The sequence below is a fragment of the Mus caroli genome, chromosome 18, assembly GCF_900094665.2.
Source record: "Mus caroli chromosome 18, CAROLI_EIJ_v1.1, whole genome shotgun sequence".
NCBI lineage: Eukaryota > Metazoa > Chordata > Mammalia > Rodentia > Muridae > Mus > Mus caroli.
The window spans coordinates 17,068,620-17,083,971 of NC_034587.1; the positions used below are offsets into that span (position 1 = coordinate 17,068,620).

At 39.0% G+C, this 15,352-nt stretch overlaps 1 protein-coding gene across 5 annotated transcripts in view; it reads right to left on the minus strand.

The window, feature by feature from the left end:
* The window catches only part of Trappc8 (trafficking protein particle complex 8), an 82,986-nt gene that overhangs the window by 27,001 nt on the left and 40,633 nt on the right, over window positions 1–15,352 (minus strand). For all 5 annotated transcript variants that reach the window (XM_029471852.1, XM_021150458.2, XM_021150457.2 and 2 more), the window contains exons 12-18: window positions 11,985–12,116; window positions 9,664–9,888; window positions 7,714–7,822; window positions 3,892–4,086; window positions 3,213–3,343; window positions 2,332–2,406; window positions 873–999 (exon numbers count right to left, since the gene is read on the minus strand). In XM_029471852.1, coding sequence (XP_029327712.1) covers window positions 873–999; window positions 2,332–2,406; window positions 3,213–3,343; window positions 3,892–4,086; window positions 7,714–7,822; window positions 9,664–9,888; window positions 11,985–12,116 — 994 coding nt within the window. The remainder of the gene's footprint in view (window positions 1–872; window positions 1,000–2,331; window positions 2,407–3,212; window positions 3,344–3,891; window positions 4,087–7,713; window positions 7,823–9,663; window positions 9,889–11,984; window positions 12,117–15,352) is intronic.

Below are 15,352 nucleotides of genomic sequence, written 5' to 3' on the forward strand. Positions count from 1 at the left end.
AAATAAAGTACATGTATCTTTATAGTTTTCTTCAAAATTTGTATATAATACTATTTAGGGACCCAAGAATATTAACTTAAAACTAACTGCTCTTTTAATATTTCAAGTGACTTCTGTTCCTGTTGTGTTTGGGTTTTGTCTTTAGTGGAGACTGGACCTGCGATGTCATGCTAGCCAAGAGCCCTATCAATGAGGCACAAAAACACACCAAATTTTATTACTTTTATTTTGTGACAGTTTCTAGCTAAACTGTGCAGGCTATTTTTGCAACTCTCCTGTCTTAGCCTCCCAAGTGGCTGGAATTATAGGTGTGTCCTGCCACAGGTAGCTTTGACTATTTAACATCCAATGAGAAAACAGTGCCTTTTGTATGTTGCTTTATAGAAAGGAAGTATTGAAAACAAAATATACTAAGGTGGTTTTGTATTGGCAGCAGATATTTCAACAAATAAAATTGATTTAGTTAGAATTTACTAAATTGAGAACAGTAACAAAAATATTAACAGTAAGGGAATAAAATCTCTTACTTTTGAACCTATGCCAGAAGGTAGAATAATCTAAATCACATATGCTTACACATGCTTAGATGCCATTATATAACAGCCCAACCTACAGCCCAACATAAAATCATATGCTTACATAATATATTATGAGACTTTTTTTTCTTGGTGATAATTTTTTGTAACTTGACTACGGTTCTCAAACTAGAACTCTGTGGATGACAACATAACATGGGCAATGTCAGAAGGCTGGATGGATATGCTTGAAAGGCACATTAGACCTAGTTAGGAAAAAACCTCATTTGGTTCTGGTATTCTATGGGATGGCGTGCGTGTTACTTTTCTAACTGTTTAGCAATGCTATAGCTTTACCTGTGTGACATCCAGGAAGAGCACCAATGCCATCTACTGTCACGGAGCCCTGAATAGTGCCAAGACTATACACAACTCCCAGAATGTGCAGCTCCCCTGTGTGGTGGGGGAAGAGCTTCAGTCTTGCCTATGGAGATATTGAAGTCATTCTTATTATGTTTTCATAGGACCTTAATACCACAGTACCTCAATTGTTGAATGTTGCAAAATTAACTCATGATCTAAACTTTTAAAATGACATTTTTTTTCTTATGGAAAAGTTTCTTTCTCTCTCTCTCTCTTTCTTTCTCTCTTTTTCCTTTCCTTCCTTCCTTCCTTTTTTTTTTTTCAAATTTTATAACAGACTCTTCAGTGGCATTTCTCCCATTTAGTGACAGTATATTTTAGGTCAGCAAATCCCAAGTGCAATGGAAGAGTCTTGGCCTGGAAAGATCACTTTCTTAGTCATGGTGTATCCCTGTCAGGTTAAGTATGGAAAAACATCTTTCTTAAAAGAAGATCTATAAATTCAGTAACTGTTTTGGCTTTTTTTTTTTTTCTTTTCTTTTTTTCACTTTCTTTTCCTTTTCCTTTTTGGTTGTTTTGCTATTGAGCTAGAGTCTTACTATGTAGCTTTGGCTAGTCTGATACTTGCTATGTAGACTAGGCTGGTCTCAAACTCATAGGGACCTACCTGCCTCTGAGTTCCAGAACTAAAGGTGTGCACCACCAAACCAGGCAAAAAACAAATCAAAAATGATGTCTTGATCCTCAAAAATAGGATTTTTTTTCTTTTATAGTATTGGGACTCAAACATGAGGTGTTGCACACACTAAATAAATGCCAGCCCTAAAGGAATACTTTTAATTAAAAAAATAAACGTCTGGGCTGGACGTGGTGGCACATACTTTTAATCCCAGCACTCAAGAAGAAAGGCAAGCAAGCTCTGTGAGTTCAAGGCCAGTCTGGTCTACAGAGTGAGTTCCAGACCAGGCAAAGATATACAGTGAGCCTCTTTCAAAAAACAAAGAATTCTGTACACCTAAGTGCCTGTACTTTTGCCATGCTAACACCAAGAAATGGTGAAAAGTTTGCCCCCGCTTCTCCAGGGACTTAATCAAAGACAAACTACAACTTTCCTATAGATTTCTTTTGACCAATTCTAGGTTTCTAATCTTACAAACTTCAGACTTAATAAAGCTAGAATAAGCCAGGAGTAGTGGTACAGACCTTTATTCTCAGCACTCTGGAGGCAGAAGCAGATCAATTTCTGTGAGTTCAAGGCCAGCCTGGTCTACAAAATGAGTCTAAGACAGTCAGGGCTACACAGAGAAACCCTATCTCCAAAAACAGAAACAAAACAAAACAAACAAAAAGCTAAAATATGCCATAGCTACAGAAATTAAGCTCATCTTTTACACTCTGTTTTCAGTTTACAAGCTTAGAAAGGCAAAAGACAGAAAATGATTAAAACAATTACCACTTTAGATTCTTCACTGTTAATTAAGAATTCTGAAATAACTTCAGTTCCAATCATTTCAGGTTCACCTGTAACCTAGAGAACAAATTATGTATTTTTTAAATAAATATACTGATGAATAAAATAACAAATTATTAACATTTTACTGGCCAAATTTACAAACATCAACTGAAGTTAGCACCTCCAGATGTTGTGTATATGTTTTCCACACCCACAGTAGAGAAAACTATGGAAGGCATCTGATGTGTATGTTTCATTTTGTTCAGCCTGATTTATCTAAAGCAGATAAGTGATCTATTTAAGATGCAGTCATCAAGAGGACAAGACCGGAAGAGAAGTGAAGTGTTCAGAGCTAATAACGGTCAAAATAATTACTTAAAAACTACACACAAAAATACCACAAAATACATGGCTTGCCTAACAGAGAAGAGGCCATAGATTTGACCCAAATTTCTACCACAATTTAAATCTAAAAATTCACCATAGAATTATTGTGATAGTAAACATGGAAACCCTCAACCCAACAGTGACAGTGAAACAGTCTATGAATAACCCATAAAACATGTTATGCAAATAAAGTGTTAAGTATTCTAATACTAGAGAACACATACTAAGCAACATAAATGAACAAAGCAACATGAATAGTGGAAGGAAATCCAGAACCTGAGCAAAAAGCATACAAATGAAAAAAAATCAATGTAAAGACACACAGGCAAATGGAACTGCGGTTTTCTAAACAGCAGAAAGTGTTTTTAGTTCATGTTTTTCTGTACTCTTACATTTCAAGAATAAGCACAGGTTATACCTTAGGTTTATACCTAAGGTGAACTAAGTTGGTAGCACCGGAAGTCAGGCGCATCGTGATACCTGCAATAACTTACTCGTTCTTTCACTTTTTCAATGTCTTTCCCACTGGCATCTTTAGGCTGAAACTTCCAGAGTAATGACAAATCAGACAGCAAAAGCGGAACTTTTAAAGGGTTTCTAAAAGCCACTTCCACAGTAATTGGCTCTACAAAAGAAAAGGGCTACATTTAATAAGTTTCACAAACCCAACACTACCTCTCAACATACCTTTTGTGGGTTTTTTTTTGGTTTGCCTAGACTATCTTTTGTCACATACAGAACTCAGTTTTGGGAGTGACTTAGATGTCCTAATGTCATTCTCTTGGTACTTCAGCACCATGTTACAATGTTACATATAGACAAATATTAGATCCCCACTATTTGCTTATAAATGCAGCTCAGTACATAGTAAGTTGTCTTCATGCCCAGGGCCTCCCATTAATATGGCATTTCATAAGTTATCTTGAATTTGCTTTAAGTAAAACAAAAAGCCACAAGTATTCAAGTATTGGGCTGGAAGGATGGCTCAATGGTAAAATCACTTGCTGGTCTTATAGAGAACCCACAGGGAAGCTCCCAACCATCTCTAAATCCAATTTCAGGATATCCATCATCCTTTTCTGCCTTCCAGGGAACAAGGTTTGCATATGGTGCACATACATACACGCAAGCAAAACATTCCTATACATAATTTTTTAAGTTCAATTATATCACCTTCTACAACTGCAAGTGGAAATCTGGAGTTATCGGAGTAACTGTTCAAACAATACTGTGTAGGATAGAAACTAGATGGAATTACTCCTTTATTAGCCACAGCCACAACATGTTCCTCAAGTTCTCGCCACTGCTGGGATGACTCAGAGTCATATTCTTGATCAAGACTTATATGAGTAGCCGCTTGCTTTTCACCTTAAAACAAAAAGGAAAAGAAAACAAACTTCACATTTAAATACACATGAACTTCTGCCTCACATAAAACACATTTCAAAGAAGATCCAGACATAGCCAAATAAATATAGAGGATGCACTCTTGCAGGATTTCTAATTTTCTGATCTGTAGTAAAAAAAAAAAAAAAAAAATCACTAAAAACTCCCAGAGCCGGGCGTGGTGGCACATGCCTTTAATCCTAGCACTTGGGAGGCAGAGGCAGGTGGATTTCTGAGTTCGAGGCCAGCCTGGTCTACAAAGTGAGTTCCAGGACAGCCAGGGTTATACAGAGAAATCCTGTCTCGAAAAACAAAAAACAAAAAAACAAAACAAAAAAAAAAATCCCAGACTGGGGATTCTACCCCTGCCTTGATCATTGAGTTCTTGGATGAAAGACACATTCACAGCCTATATATTTTTAGTAAGTCTTAAGCAGCACAGTAGCTGGGCAGCAGCTGCCTACCCTCCACGTTGTTAGAATCCATTTCCTATCGATAACTTATGTTCCATCTGGACTGCTCCTAGCTCCAACTGTGCAGCCCTCAGGGTCATGCTTTTATGGCTTAGCTAACCCATGGGTGGCTTCTCCTTTTTTCCTTCTTGCAAGTTCTTCCTTTGTGCCATGGCAGCTTCTTCTTCCTCTTTCCTTCCTAGTGGTCCTCTCTGCCCCAAGCCTGCAAAACCTCAACCCCACCTATGTTTCCTCTGCCCAACTACTGGCTGTTGGCATCTTTATTTACCAATCACAATTAACTAGAGACAGGGCCACTCAGTATCTTATGTATATAGACTCTTTGGGATAGCTAGTCTTGAGGATCCCAAATTAATTAGTATTAAAATACAAGAAACAGTAGGCTAACACACTACACTGATCAACAAAATATCTACTTGCTAGTTCTAGCCTAATTGAAATTTTGCTCCTAGTACTGATACTTTTTTCTTCTCAACTCAGAAATAATGTTATTTTGCCTAACTTCTATAATTTTTACATAAAATATGTCAACATACCGAGGTTGCATAAAACATTACTTATAGATGAAAATTTTGTTTTTGGTATCAGAATCTCAAGCTAGACTTAAACTAGGTAATTAACTTAAGGATGACACGAAACTCATCTTCCTGTCTCTACCTCCAAAGTGCTGGGGTTAAAGGTATGAGCCACCACTCTTGGCTTGTATCTTCATTCCTTATTTATTCTGGTTTTTCAAGACAGGGTTCTCTGCGTAGGGTACACTGGTTGTCCTGGAACTTCCTCAGTAGGCTGGCCTCAAAGAGAGGTCTACCTGCTTCTTCCTCCAGGATGCTGGGACTAACAGCCTGTACTACCACTGCTTGTTTTTGTTTTTTAATTTAAATTTATTTATTTTATATGTCTATGGGTACTTTGTCTGCATGTTTGTGTACCATTTACACACCTGGTATCCAGGGCAACAAGAAGGCTTTAGGACCTGGAATTACAGAAGTTTATGAGCTACTATGAATTGAACTCATGTCCTCTGGAAGAGCAGCCCCATGCTTTTAACCACTGAGCTGTCTCTCCAGTCCCATTGTTTATTATCTTAGAGCTTTTCATTAAGTTACTTTATTTTTCTATTTATCTACTTATTTGTGTTAGGGAGTGTATGCTTGGCACAAACGTGGAGGTCAGAGGACAACTTTTGGGCATCAGTTCTCCACTCCCACGATGTGGCTTCTTGGGTCTGAACTCAGGTTGCCAAGCATTGATTGCACCAAGTACCATTAATGCCTCTTGAGCCATCAAATCAAATCCATATCTCAAAAAATTTTAATGTTAGTTTTCATTTCATGATCCTGATTTTTTTTTTAACAGAAAGAACATTTTAGCCAACATCAAGGGCCTCTCCACACTCCCTCCAATCCTAACATTCCCATCACCTCCAATGACTTCACTTCTCCTGGTACTTGAATCTTAGCACTTTCGGGCATATCCGCATATTTCTTGTAAATTTTATTAGAAGTATGCACATAAACAATGCATAGAATTGGTTTCTATATTTCAAATTTAAGCCGAAAATGATTGTTTTCACTCAACATTATGTTCCATTATCTAAAGCAAACATGTAGAAACTGTTCATTCAGGCCCTGTAGCATATGTAAATTATGTAAATACATCGAAGTTTTCTGGCTATTAAAAACAATCATGATGTAAAGTTGTGAGGCTGGAAGACAGTGTGACTGGGAGCCAGTCGTGAGGTTGAGACCAGCAGGAGTAGGGCTGCTTCCTCAGTGCTCTTGGCTTGCACGCTCCAGAGCAAGTAGCCTTATGACCCCCACCTGTGCCACTCTGAGGTAGTCACATAGCCAGGTGGCCAGGTTACAGGTTAAACTTCTCTCACCTTATAAGGATATGTTCAGCAAGCACCTGGAATGTATCTTCACGAAAATGATGCTTTCCCAGAATACCCCAGCTAATGATGTACACTCACCCTGAAAACTCCTACCCACTCTCCAAGGTTTACATAGCCCTTGTTCCTCCCAATAAAGAGAGCCTCTTCTCTGCATTTCACTGAAAACCATCTCTGGAGAAGGCTGTTTCTGCCACACTACTGCCAACCAAGATCTTGCCTAACCCACCCACTCGGCTTAAGCTTCACTACTGCTAGTCCAGCCTGGTGTGCAACATGCCTGGGAAGAGAAGCAGACCAGTGGTGGCATAAAGTTAATTCTGATTTGAGAGAGAAACATCTTGAGCTGAAAACATCTATGATGAAAACGTGCAGCTCACCACTCATCAAGAACTAACACATCCAAAGAGTGAAGACCTCTGCAGGCCTCACCTCTGAGGTAAAGACTGTATTTATTTAAAAGGGAGTAGTGATGTAGCTATGTTGGAGGGTGCTTACCCAGCACTACAAAGTCCTAAATTCAGTACCCAGAACCACACAAAATTAAGCATGATGACATATGACCAGGTTCCAGCATTTGGGAGAAGGAGGCAAGAGGATTGGCTTAAAGCCACTTAAGGTACAAAGTTTGTAGTATGGACTACAAGGAACTCTGTCTACATTTTTTTAACCTTAAAAATAAAATCTTACAAGTAGAGAGGTAAACTGTGCATGCTGCTTCTCTATATGTTTTTATAATAAAAAAGTTAACCTAGCTGGGTGTGGTGGCTCGAAACTATAACCCACACTTGAGAGACAAAGGCAGAAAGAAGGCTTGTTCCAAGTTCAGGGACAGCAAGGTCTACACACAGTTCTACCTAGCTTGGGGACCTTGTAGCAGAACAGAAAAAAAAAATCAACTAAAAGCTAACTTTTATACACATTTATTACAATATGATTTTACACAAACTAAACTCAGTAATTTCACAAAGGGAATGAATGTTGTATTTAAGGGTGTTTATATGCACTGGATGTAGTCTATAACAAACATTAACTATGCTTGCCAAGTGAACGGTAATAAGTACTGCTTATGTGAGAAAAGTTGATCCAAGGAATCACAACCTTTTGGGTTTATTATTTTTACTTTTTGGACTAGAAAGAAAAACAATAAAGGAGTGGCTATAATTTCTAACTGGACAAAGAACACTTCAAGAAATAGTCATTAGGTAATTAGGTAACTAGACCAAGTAAAAGTTTACTAACCATCTGCTGGTCGTCTGTCATGGCCAAAGAAAACTCGTGTTGCTGAACTGTTAATGTATGGTAAGGGAAGCTGTGGTAAAGGGCCATCTGGTGACAGCTGATTTACATTCTGGGAGAAATACAAAAGAAGGAAAAAATAGTTTTTAAGAAAACTACATTTTTTTTTCATGTTTCCTAATTTTTAATTCACAAGGTATCAAAATGTTATGCAAGAAAATTTAGACAAACAGTACTTGTTTATATACCAGCTTTAAAAATTTACAACTGAGAGCTTTAGACATCATTTACTCTACCTCTAGAGAACCTTGCTAGCCAGGCTTGGTGGTACAGACCTACAAGTAACTCCAGCTACTCAGGAGTCTTAGCCTCGGGTCAAGTTCACAGACAGCCTGAGCAACTCGGCAAGACCCTACGTCAAAGGGCAAAGTAAGAGGGCTGAGGAGATAGCCCAGTGGCAGGCAGAGGCTGCCTAGCAGGCAGAGGCTGCCTAGCACCTTCCAGGAGAGCATTCGACTGCGAGGAAGGACCTTTGTTTCGTTGCATTTTAAACTCTCAAATGGTACTTTACTGAATTCTGTTTCTTTTTGACATATAGCATTCTACCTGCCAAATTTTAACTGGTCTGATTTTAAAGTAGTCTAAAAGAAGTTATTCCTGATAGGAAGATTAAAATATTCAACCTTTCACAAGTGTTGAAGGGGAGGGTTTAAACATCTTAAGTTTCCTATTCAGCAATGGTTTATGGTTCTATCTACCTACATTACAGATAACACTTGCAATAAACCCACACCTCATCTGTTATCAGGAAGAGAAAGGAGCACATCCATCTAAGGATGGCAGGAGGAACCATTTCTTTGTGAAATCAGTGCAATCCTCTAAAGATGGAATAAAGTAGGCCCAGCATGTCTACATTCTCAGATACACAATGAATTAATTCTAGGCCATCCTGGGCTACAAGACCCTGCCTCATAAATAAAAAAAATAAATAAATAGTCAACAAATCTAGAAATCTTAAAGTATTTCTTGTAAAGACTCCAAAAACAGTTTCAAATTAAAGGCATGTGTGGCTGTTGTACACGTGTAGTACCATAGGTGGGAAACCAAGGCAGGAGATGAAGAGCCTGAGGTCAGCCTAGATAAAGACTGAGCTCTATTTCAAAAGGAAGAAAGAGGCTGGAAAGAAAACTCAGTAGCAAAGAGCACTGGCTGCTCTTCCAGAGCACTACAGTTTAATTCCCAGCACTGCTGGCTCACAACTATCTGTATCTTCAGTCCCAGGGAATTCAACACCTCTTATGGCCTCTGTAAATATCAGGTATCAGGTAACACACAGACACATAAGCAAAACACCCAAATGATTAAATAAGTAAATAAATTTAAATTTAAAAAATAATCAATCAAAAAAAGAGTATCAATTTGAGAGGAGGGGGTATGGGAGGAATTCAAAAGAAAGGAGGATGGGGGCTGGTGAGATGGCTCAGTGGGTAAGAGCACCCGACTGCTCTTCCGAAGGTCCAGAGTTCAAATCCCAGCAACCACATGGTGGCTCACAACCATCTGTAACAAGATCTGGCACCCTCTTCTGGAGTGTCTGAAGATAGCTACAGTGAACTTACATATAATAAATAAATAAATCTTTAAAAAAAAAAAAGGAGGAAAATAATATAATTCTATTTTAATTAAAAACATATTTTTTAAAAAGAAAAAGAAAAGCTACAAAACAATGTTTACTGGAATATTAAAATTCTCTTTTAAAAATTGTGTAAGGGTCATGGAGTACAGATCTATAACCAAGAAACTTTCTACAACTTTTTTATGACAGGTAGTTACATACTCTGCAATAAAGCCATTTTATTATATTCTCAGGCCAGTAGTAAGCATGTTTTTTTTTTCCTGAAAATAATAACTAAAAAACAGTTTAAATGTTTATTCCTAGAGAGAAGTATTTACCTTATAAACATAAAGATATTCTCTGAGGAAGGCTCCTTGCTGAGCAGCAGACTGTTTGCTTTCATTGATTAAAATGTGTCTAAAAGCAGAAACAGCATTGTCCAGCTGCCTCAGAGTATAGGACTGGCGCCCAATGGTGAAGTTGATGTGATCCTCTGCTAGAGACCAGCCCTTTCCTTTGTAAACTTGCATGGCTTGACAATAGCAGCGCAAAGCATGCTTTTTCTGTAAGAAAATAAATGAAACGTATTATAGTTTAAATATGCCTTGAACTGGAAGAAAATAAGCACAAACACATGCAGAGACATACACAAATATAAACAAGAAACTGGCTCATCCACTAAAAGAGAATGTGATAAAGAAAATGAAGCTAAAATTAGGATGATTTCACCATCACACAACTCTATGTAGAACCATAGGTTAGGTCTCCTCAGTCATCTACAGTATGAGTGTGCATGTGTTTGTCTGTTCTGACACCTGCCCCTTATTTCTCTGAGATCAGCTTCTAAGAAAAATATTCATTGCTCAATTTGGCTTTATTTATTTCAAATTCTTTCTGTGAACAGGTGAGGTGTAAAAGTTGATTGTCAGTACCAATCTGACTGGATTTTGACTCACTGTGGAAACACATCTCTGAGAGTGTCATGAGAGAGTCCAGAAAGATTTAACTGAGGCGGGGGAAGACTCATCCTGAATATAGGGGTATAAACCTATAGGATGTGGGCTCCTATACTAGAGAGACAGAGGGGCCAGTGAGGTGACTCAGGAAGAGAGACATGCATGCAGGCCTAATGGTCTGAGTGCATCCCTGAGCCCCATGAGGTGACAGAGAAAACTGACTCCAAAGAGTTGCCTCTGATCCCAGGCATACAATACCACAGTACCACGTGACCTCACACACACAACACTAATCACAATGAAGGAAAACCTGAGTCACAGGAAAGTCACGTAACCAAATTCAAACTTTATATATCAACATTTAAGCCTGTATATATCTAACCCCAAATCTCATCTTTTTTTTTTTACCAATATATTATCTGAAAGCAAAATTTATTTCAACTTTTAGAGTTAAATCATAAAAAGTTGGCAAGTAGGTAAGAGCAAGCAAGAGTTCTCAGAAGGTAAAGGCTTGCCAGCAAGCCCAACAACCAGAGTTTGATTCGGAGTCACTTTGTAGAAGGAAGACAACCATGACTGTAATTAATCTCACTTCACACATGAGCATACACAAAAACGAGCACACACGTGCACACTTGCATGCACACACACCTGAGAACACATACAGAAACAAACAAACAAACATAAAAAAGTGTGACAAGAATCCCACCACTTGGGCTGGAGAGATGGCTCAGCCGGTAAGAGCACTGACTGCTCTTCCGAAGGTCCTGAGTTCAAATCCCAGCAACCACATGGTGGCTCACAACCACTCACAATGAGATCTGATGCCCTCCTCCGGTGTGTCTAAAGAAAGCTACAGTGTATAATAATAAATAAATCTTTAAAAAAAAAAAACAAAAAAAAAGAATCCCACCACTTGGGAGGCAGAGGCAGGTGGATCTCTGTAAATTAGAAGCCAGCCTGGTCTACAAAGTGAGTTCCAGGATAGCCAGGGCTACACAGAGAAATCCTGTCTTGAAAAACCAAAAATAAGGGGGCAGGGGGTAATATGGAGAGATGGCTGAGTGGTTAAGGATACTGACTGCCATTCCAGATGACCTGGGTTCAATTCCCAGCAACTGCACAACAGCTCACCACTGTCTGTAACTCCAGGATCTGACATCCTCACACAGATATATATACAAGCGAAACATCAATGCCCATACATTTTCCTAAAAAAATTAAATAAAAAGAGGAATACGGGGCTGGAGAGATAGCTCAGCAGTTACGAGCACTGACTGCTCTTCCAGAGGTCCTGAGTTCAATTCCCAGCAGCCACATGGTGGCTCACAACCATCTGTAATAGGGATCCTTCTGGTGTGTCTGAAGATAGTGACAGTGTATTCACATACATGAAATAAATAAATCAATCTTAAAAAAAAAGAGGAATATACAAATAAATGATGAAAATGAAAACAAAAAAACCTTTAAAAAGATTTGGTTTTACTTGTAATCATGTATACACATGTGGGTTTGTGTTCCTAGGCAAGTGCAGGCACCCTGGTAGTCCAGGAAAGGGTGTCAGACCCCTGCAGTTGAGAGTTACAGGCAGATGTGAAGAACTCAGTGTGGGTGCTGGGATCCCAGCTCGGGTTCTCTGGAACAGCTCTTAACTGCTGAGTATCTTTCCGGATACAACAACCTTTTAAAGACAATGTGCTTACCTGCCCTGCTTTACTGAAACGGTGGCCTGCCAGGATCATATGAAATGCGTATTTTCTAACCATGGGACTCTTCATGTTTATGAAGCAATGTGCAGCCTGTTCCAAAAGAAGGGCACTTCGGAGATCAGAATCCTGTGGATGTACAAAAGAAAAAACAGTTAGCACCAAAAGTGAAAGCAAAAGGGCTTTTCTTTCCTAGCATATGATATACAGCCAATATGTCCCTTAGAACAGAAGAAGGCAGAGATGAAAGTGAAAACTAATCTCAATTCTTCCTCCAAGCAGCACACAACTTATTTTAAAAGCCTTCCCTCACAAAAAATGACCTTTTTTGTTCCTTTTAATAAAATCCAAATGGCCAACTATGATGTGCATTATGTAGTAAATCTCTGAAGAACTGCAGTCCCTCAGAACAATTGAAAGTGGGCAGCAGAATAAAACTGAGAGTTGAATACAGACATACTAACTAAAGATGAACTCAAAAACACAAAACATAAAAATAATTCTATCAACTTAGTTTCAACCTGGATATTATCTGGTGACTGTAGCATATTTAATGTACACCTCTCCCCAAAGAATACAGGTTAGATTATGTAGACTATGATGCAGGCTGATTTATGACTTTTTAAAGAACATTTGCTTAAAGGAACCTTCAATTTCTTCACAGGCTCTTTGTAAATCAGGGCAGGAGGACGGCAAGCAGTTCCCACCTTCCTGGCCCTGCCCGCCCAGGAGCTGTAACCACTTATCCTCTCTGCCTCCCCTCCTGGTAAGCCATTGCTTCAGAGAGAAGGGAGAAAGTGATGAAGTGTGCTGATTAAGAATCAACAACTTTTCCCCAACTTTCTCTAGGTCCTCAGCCTCAAGCTGAACTTACCAGGCCCTTCCATGTGTTCTGCTGCCATTATTTTCCCCAGGGAAAGTTGAAAACAGAAAACATTGACTTTTAAATGCAATTATTTCAACAAATTACTTACATCAAACAGACCACTATTATAAACTATCTTTGTAACAGTCTTAAAGTCTTAGAGACATACTTCCATGCCCTCATAAATATTTATTAATTTATTAATTAATTTATTTATTTGCTTTTAAAAAGCAAGTTTCTTTGCCAAGCCAAGCTATTCATTTGCAGAGGACTGTTTCCAGTGTTTCCAGTTTGGTGCTGCCTTTTCAGTTTTTCTTTCCATATACATGAGTGCTTATGTGACTAACATGCATATATGAAAACAAACAAACATGTACATTTTTATATACAAGTGGTAGTATACTCAATCTCTTGCTTTTTTATATATGTTCTAATATGCAAAAACTTTATTAAGTTATAGTCACCAATTAATCACATGTTGGTTTTTTGCTACTATAAAAAGATGCAATAAGTGTATTTATAATTTCTGTGTGCATGTCTCTATGTTACTGGGAACTGAACCTAGGCAAGTGTTCCACCACTGTAACTTAAGGCTGATCTAGAATTCTACACATCCCTGGCTGACTCAAGCCCAAAGCCCTCCCACCTTGTCTCTTGCATGCTAGTATACTTAGTCATTTAAAAGAAAAAAGAAAAAAAGAAAAGAAAAAGACAAGAAGAAGAAGGAGGAGGAGGAGGAGGAAGAGGAAAAGAGAAAGAGAAAAAGAGAAAGAGAAAGAGAAAGAGAAAGANAGAAAGAGAAAGAGAAAGAGAAAGAGAAAGAGAAAGAGAAAGAGAAAGAGAAAGAGAAAGAGAAAGAGAAAGAGAAAGAGAAAGAGAAAGAGAACCTCAGTAATTACTCAGATATTTCTATTACATAAATTTCTGGAAGACAAGAAATTAATGAAAATTATGTAATCTCAAATTCTAATCATTGCAGACAAATTGCTGCCAAAAAATACTACAAATAAATATTCTCATCAAAGGATAGTAGACTCCTAGTATGAATCCTGAAGTGGCCACCTCCTGTACCTAGGCAGGACTCTCAGTGGAGGCATGAGGACAGCAACCCACTCACAAACTTTTTTTTTAAGATTTTTTTTTGTGGTTTGTATGTGTGTGTGTGTGTGTGTGGTGTTTTTAAGACAGGGTTTCTCTGTGTAGCCCTGGCTGTTCTGGAACTCATTCTGTAGACCAGGCTAGCCTCGAACTCAGAAATCCGCCTGTCACTGTCTCCCAAGTGCTGGGATTAAAGGCATGTGCCACCACTGCCCAGCTTTTAAAAAATTTATTATATATATATATATATATATATTAGCTGTCTTCAGACACACCAGAAGAGGGTATCAGATCCCATTACAGATGGTTGTGAGCCACCATGTGGCTGTGCTCTTAACCAATGAGCCATCTCTCTAGCCCCCACCCACAAACTTGACTCAAAAAGTGTACTGCATACAAGATATACAGAGACAAATATTAAGTAGAGACAAGAGGAAATGGCCAACCAACCTAAATTGAGACCCACCCCCATGGACAAGAACCAACCTGTGATGCTATTAATGATGCTCTGTTATGCTTGCAGATAGGAGCTTAGCATAACCGTTCTTCGAGAGGCTCCACCCATGCAGAGACCCACAGCCAAACATTAGATGGAACTTGGGGAGTCTTGTGAAAGAGTTGGGAGAAAGATTGAGGAACCCAAAGAGGGCAGGGACTCCACAAGAAGACCAACAGAGGCAACTAACCTGGATCCCTGGGGTTTCTCAGAGATTGAAACATTTACCAAAGAGTGAGCATGGGCCAGACCCAGACCCCTCACCCCTTAGCATATGTAGCAGAAGTGCAGCTTGATCTTCATGCAGGTCCAACAGTAACTGGAGTGGAGGCTGTCCCTGAACCTGTTGTCTGCCTACGGATCTGGCATCCCTAAGTAGGTTACCTTGTCTGGCTTCAGTGGGAGAGGATGTGCTAGTCCTGCAGTGACTTGGTGAGCCAGCAGGGGTGATACCTGGGGGAAGGGGTCCCTCTTCTCAGAGAAGTGGAAGATCGGGGAAGGATCTGAGTGAGGAGTTACTGGGAGGAAAGGGGTGGCTGATATTGGAATGTAAAATAAATAAATTAAATGAGAAAAATGAAAAAAAAAAAAAAAGTCTGGTTTCTGGAGCTAGAGAGATGGTTCAGCAGTTAAGACCTCTTACAGAGAACCCTAGTATGTTCCCAGCACCCATGTCGGGAAGTTCACAACTGCCTATAACTCAAGCTCTAGGGGAATCCAAAAATTCTGGCCTCTGTGAACATATACACCTCTCTCTGTCTCTGTCTCTGTCTCTGTCTCTGTCTCTGTCTCTGTCTCTCTCTCTCTCTCGCTCACTTTCTTTTTTTTTTAATTTTTTTTATTACGTATTTTCCTCAATTACATTTCCAATGCTATCCCAAAAGTCCCCCATACCCTCCCCCCCAC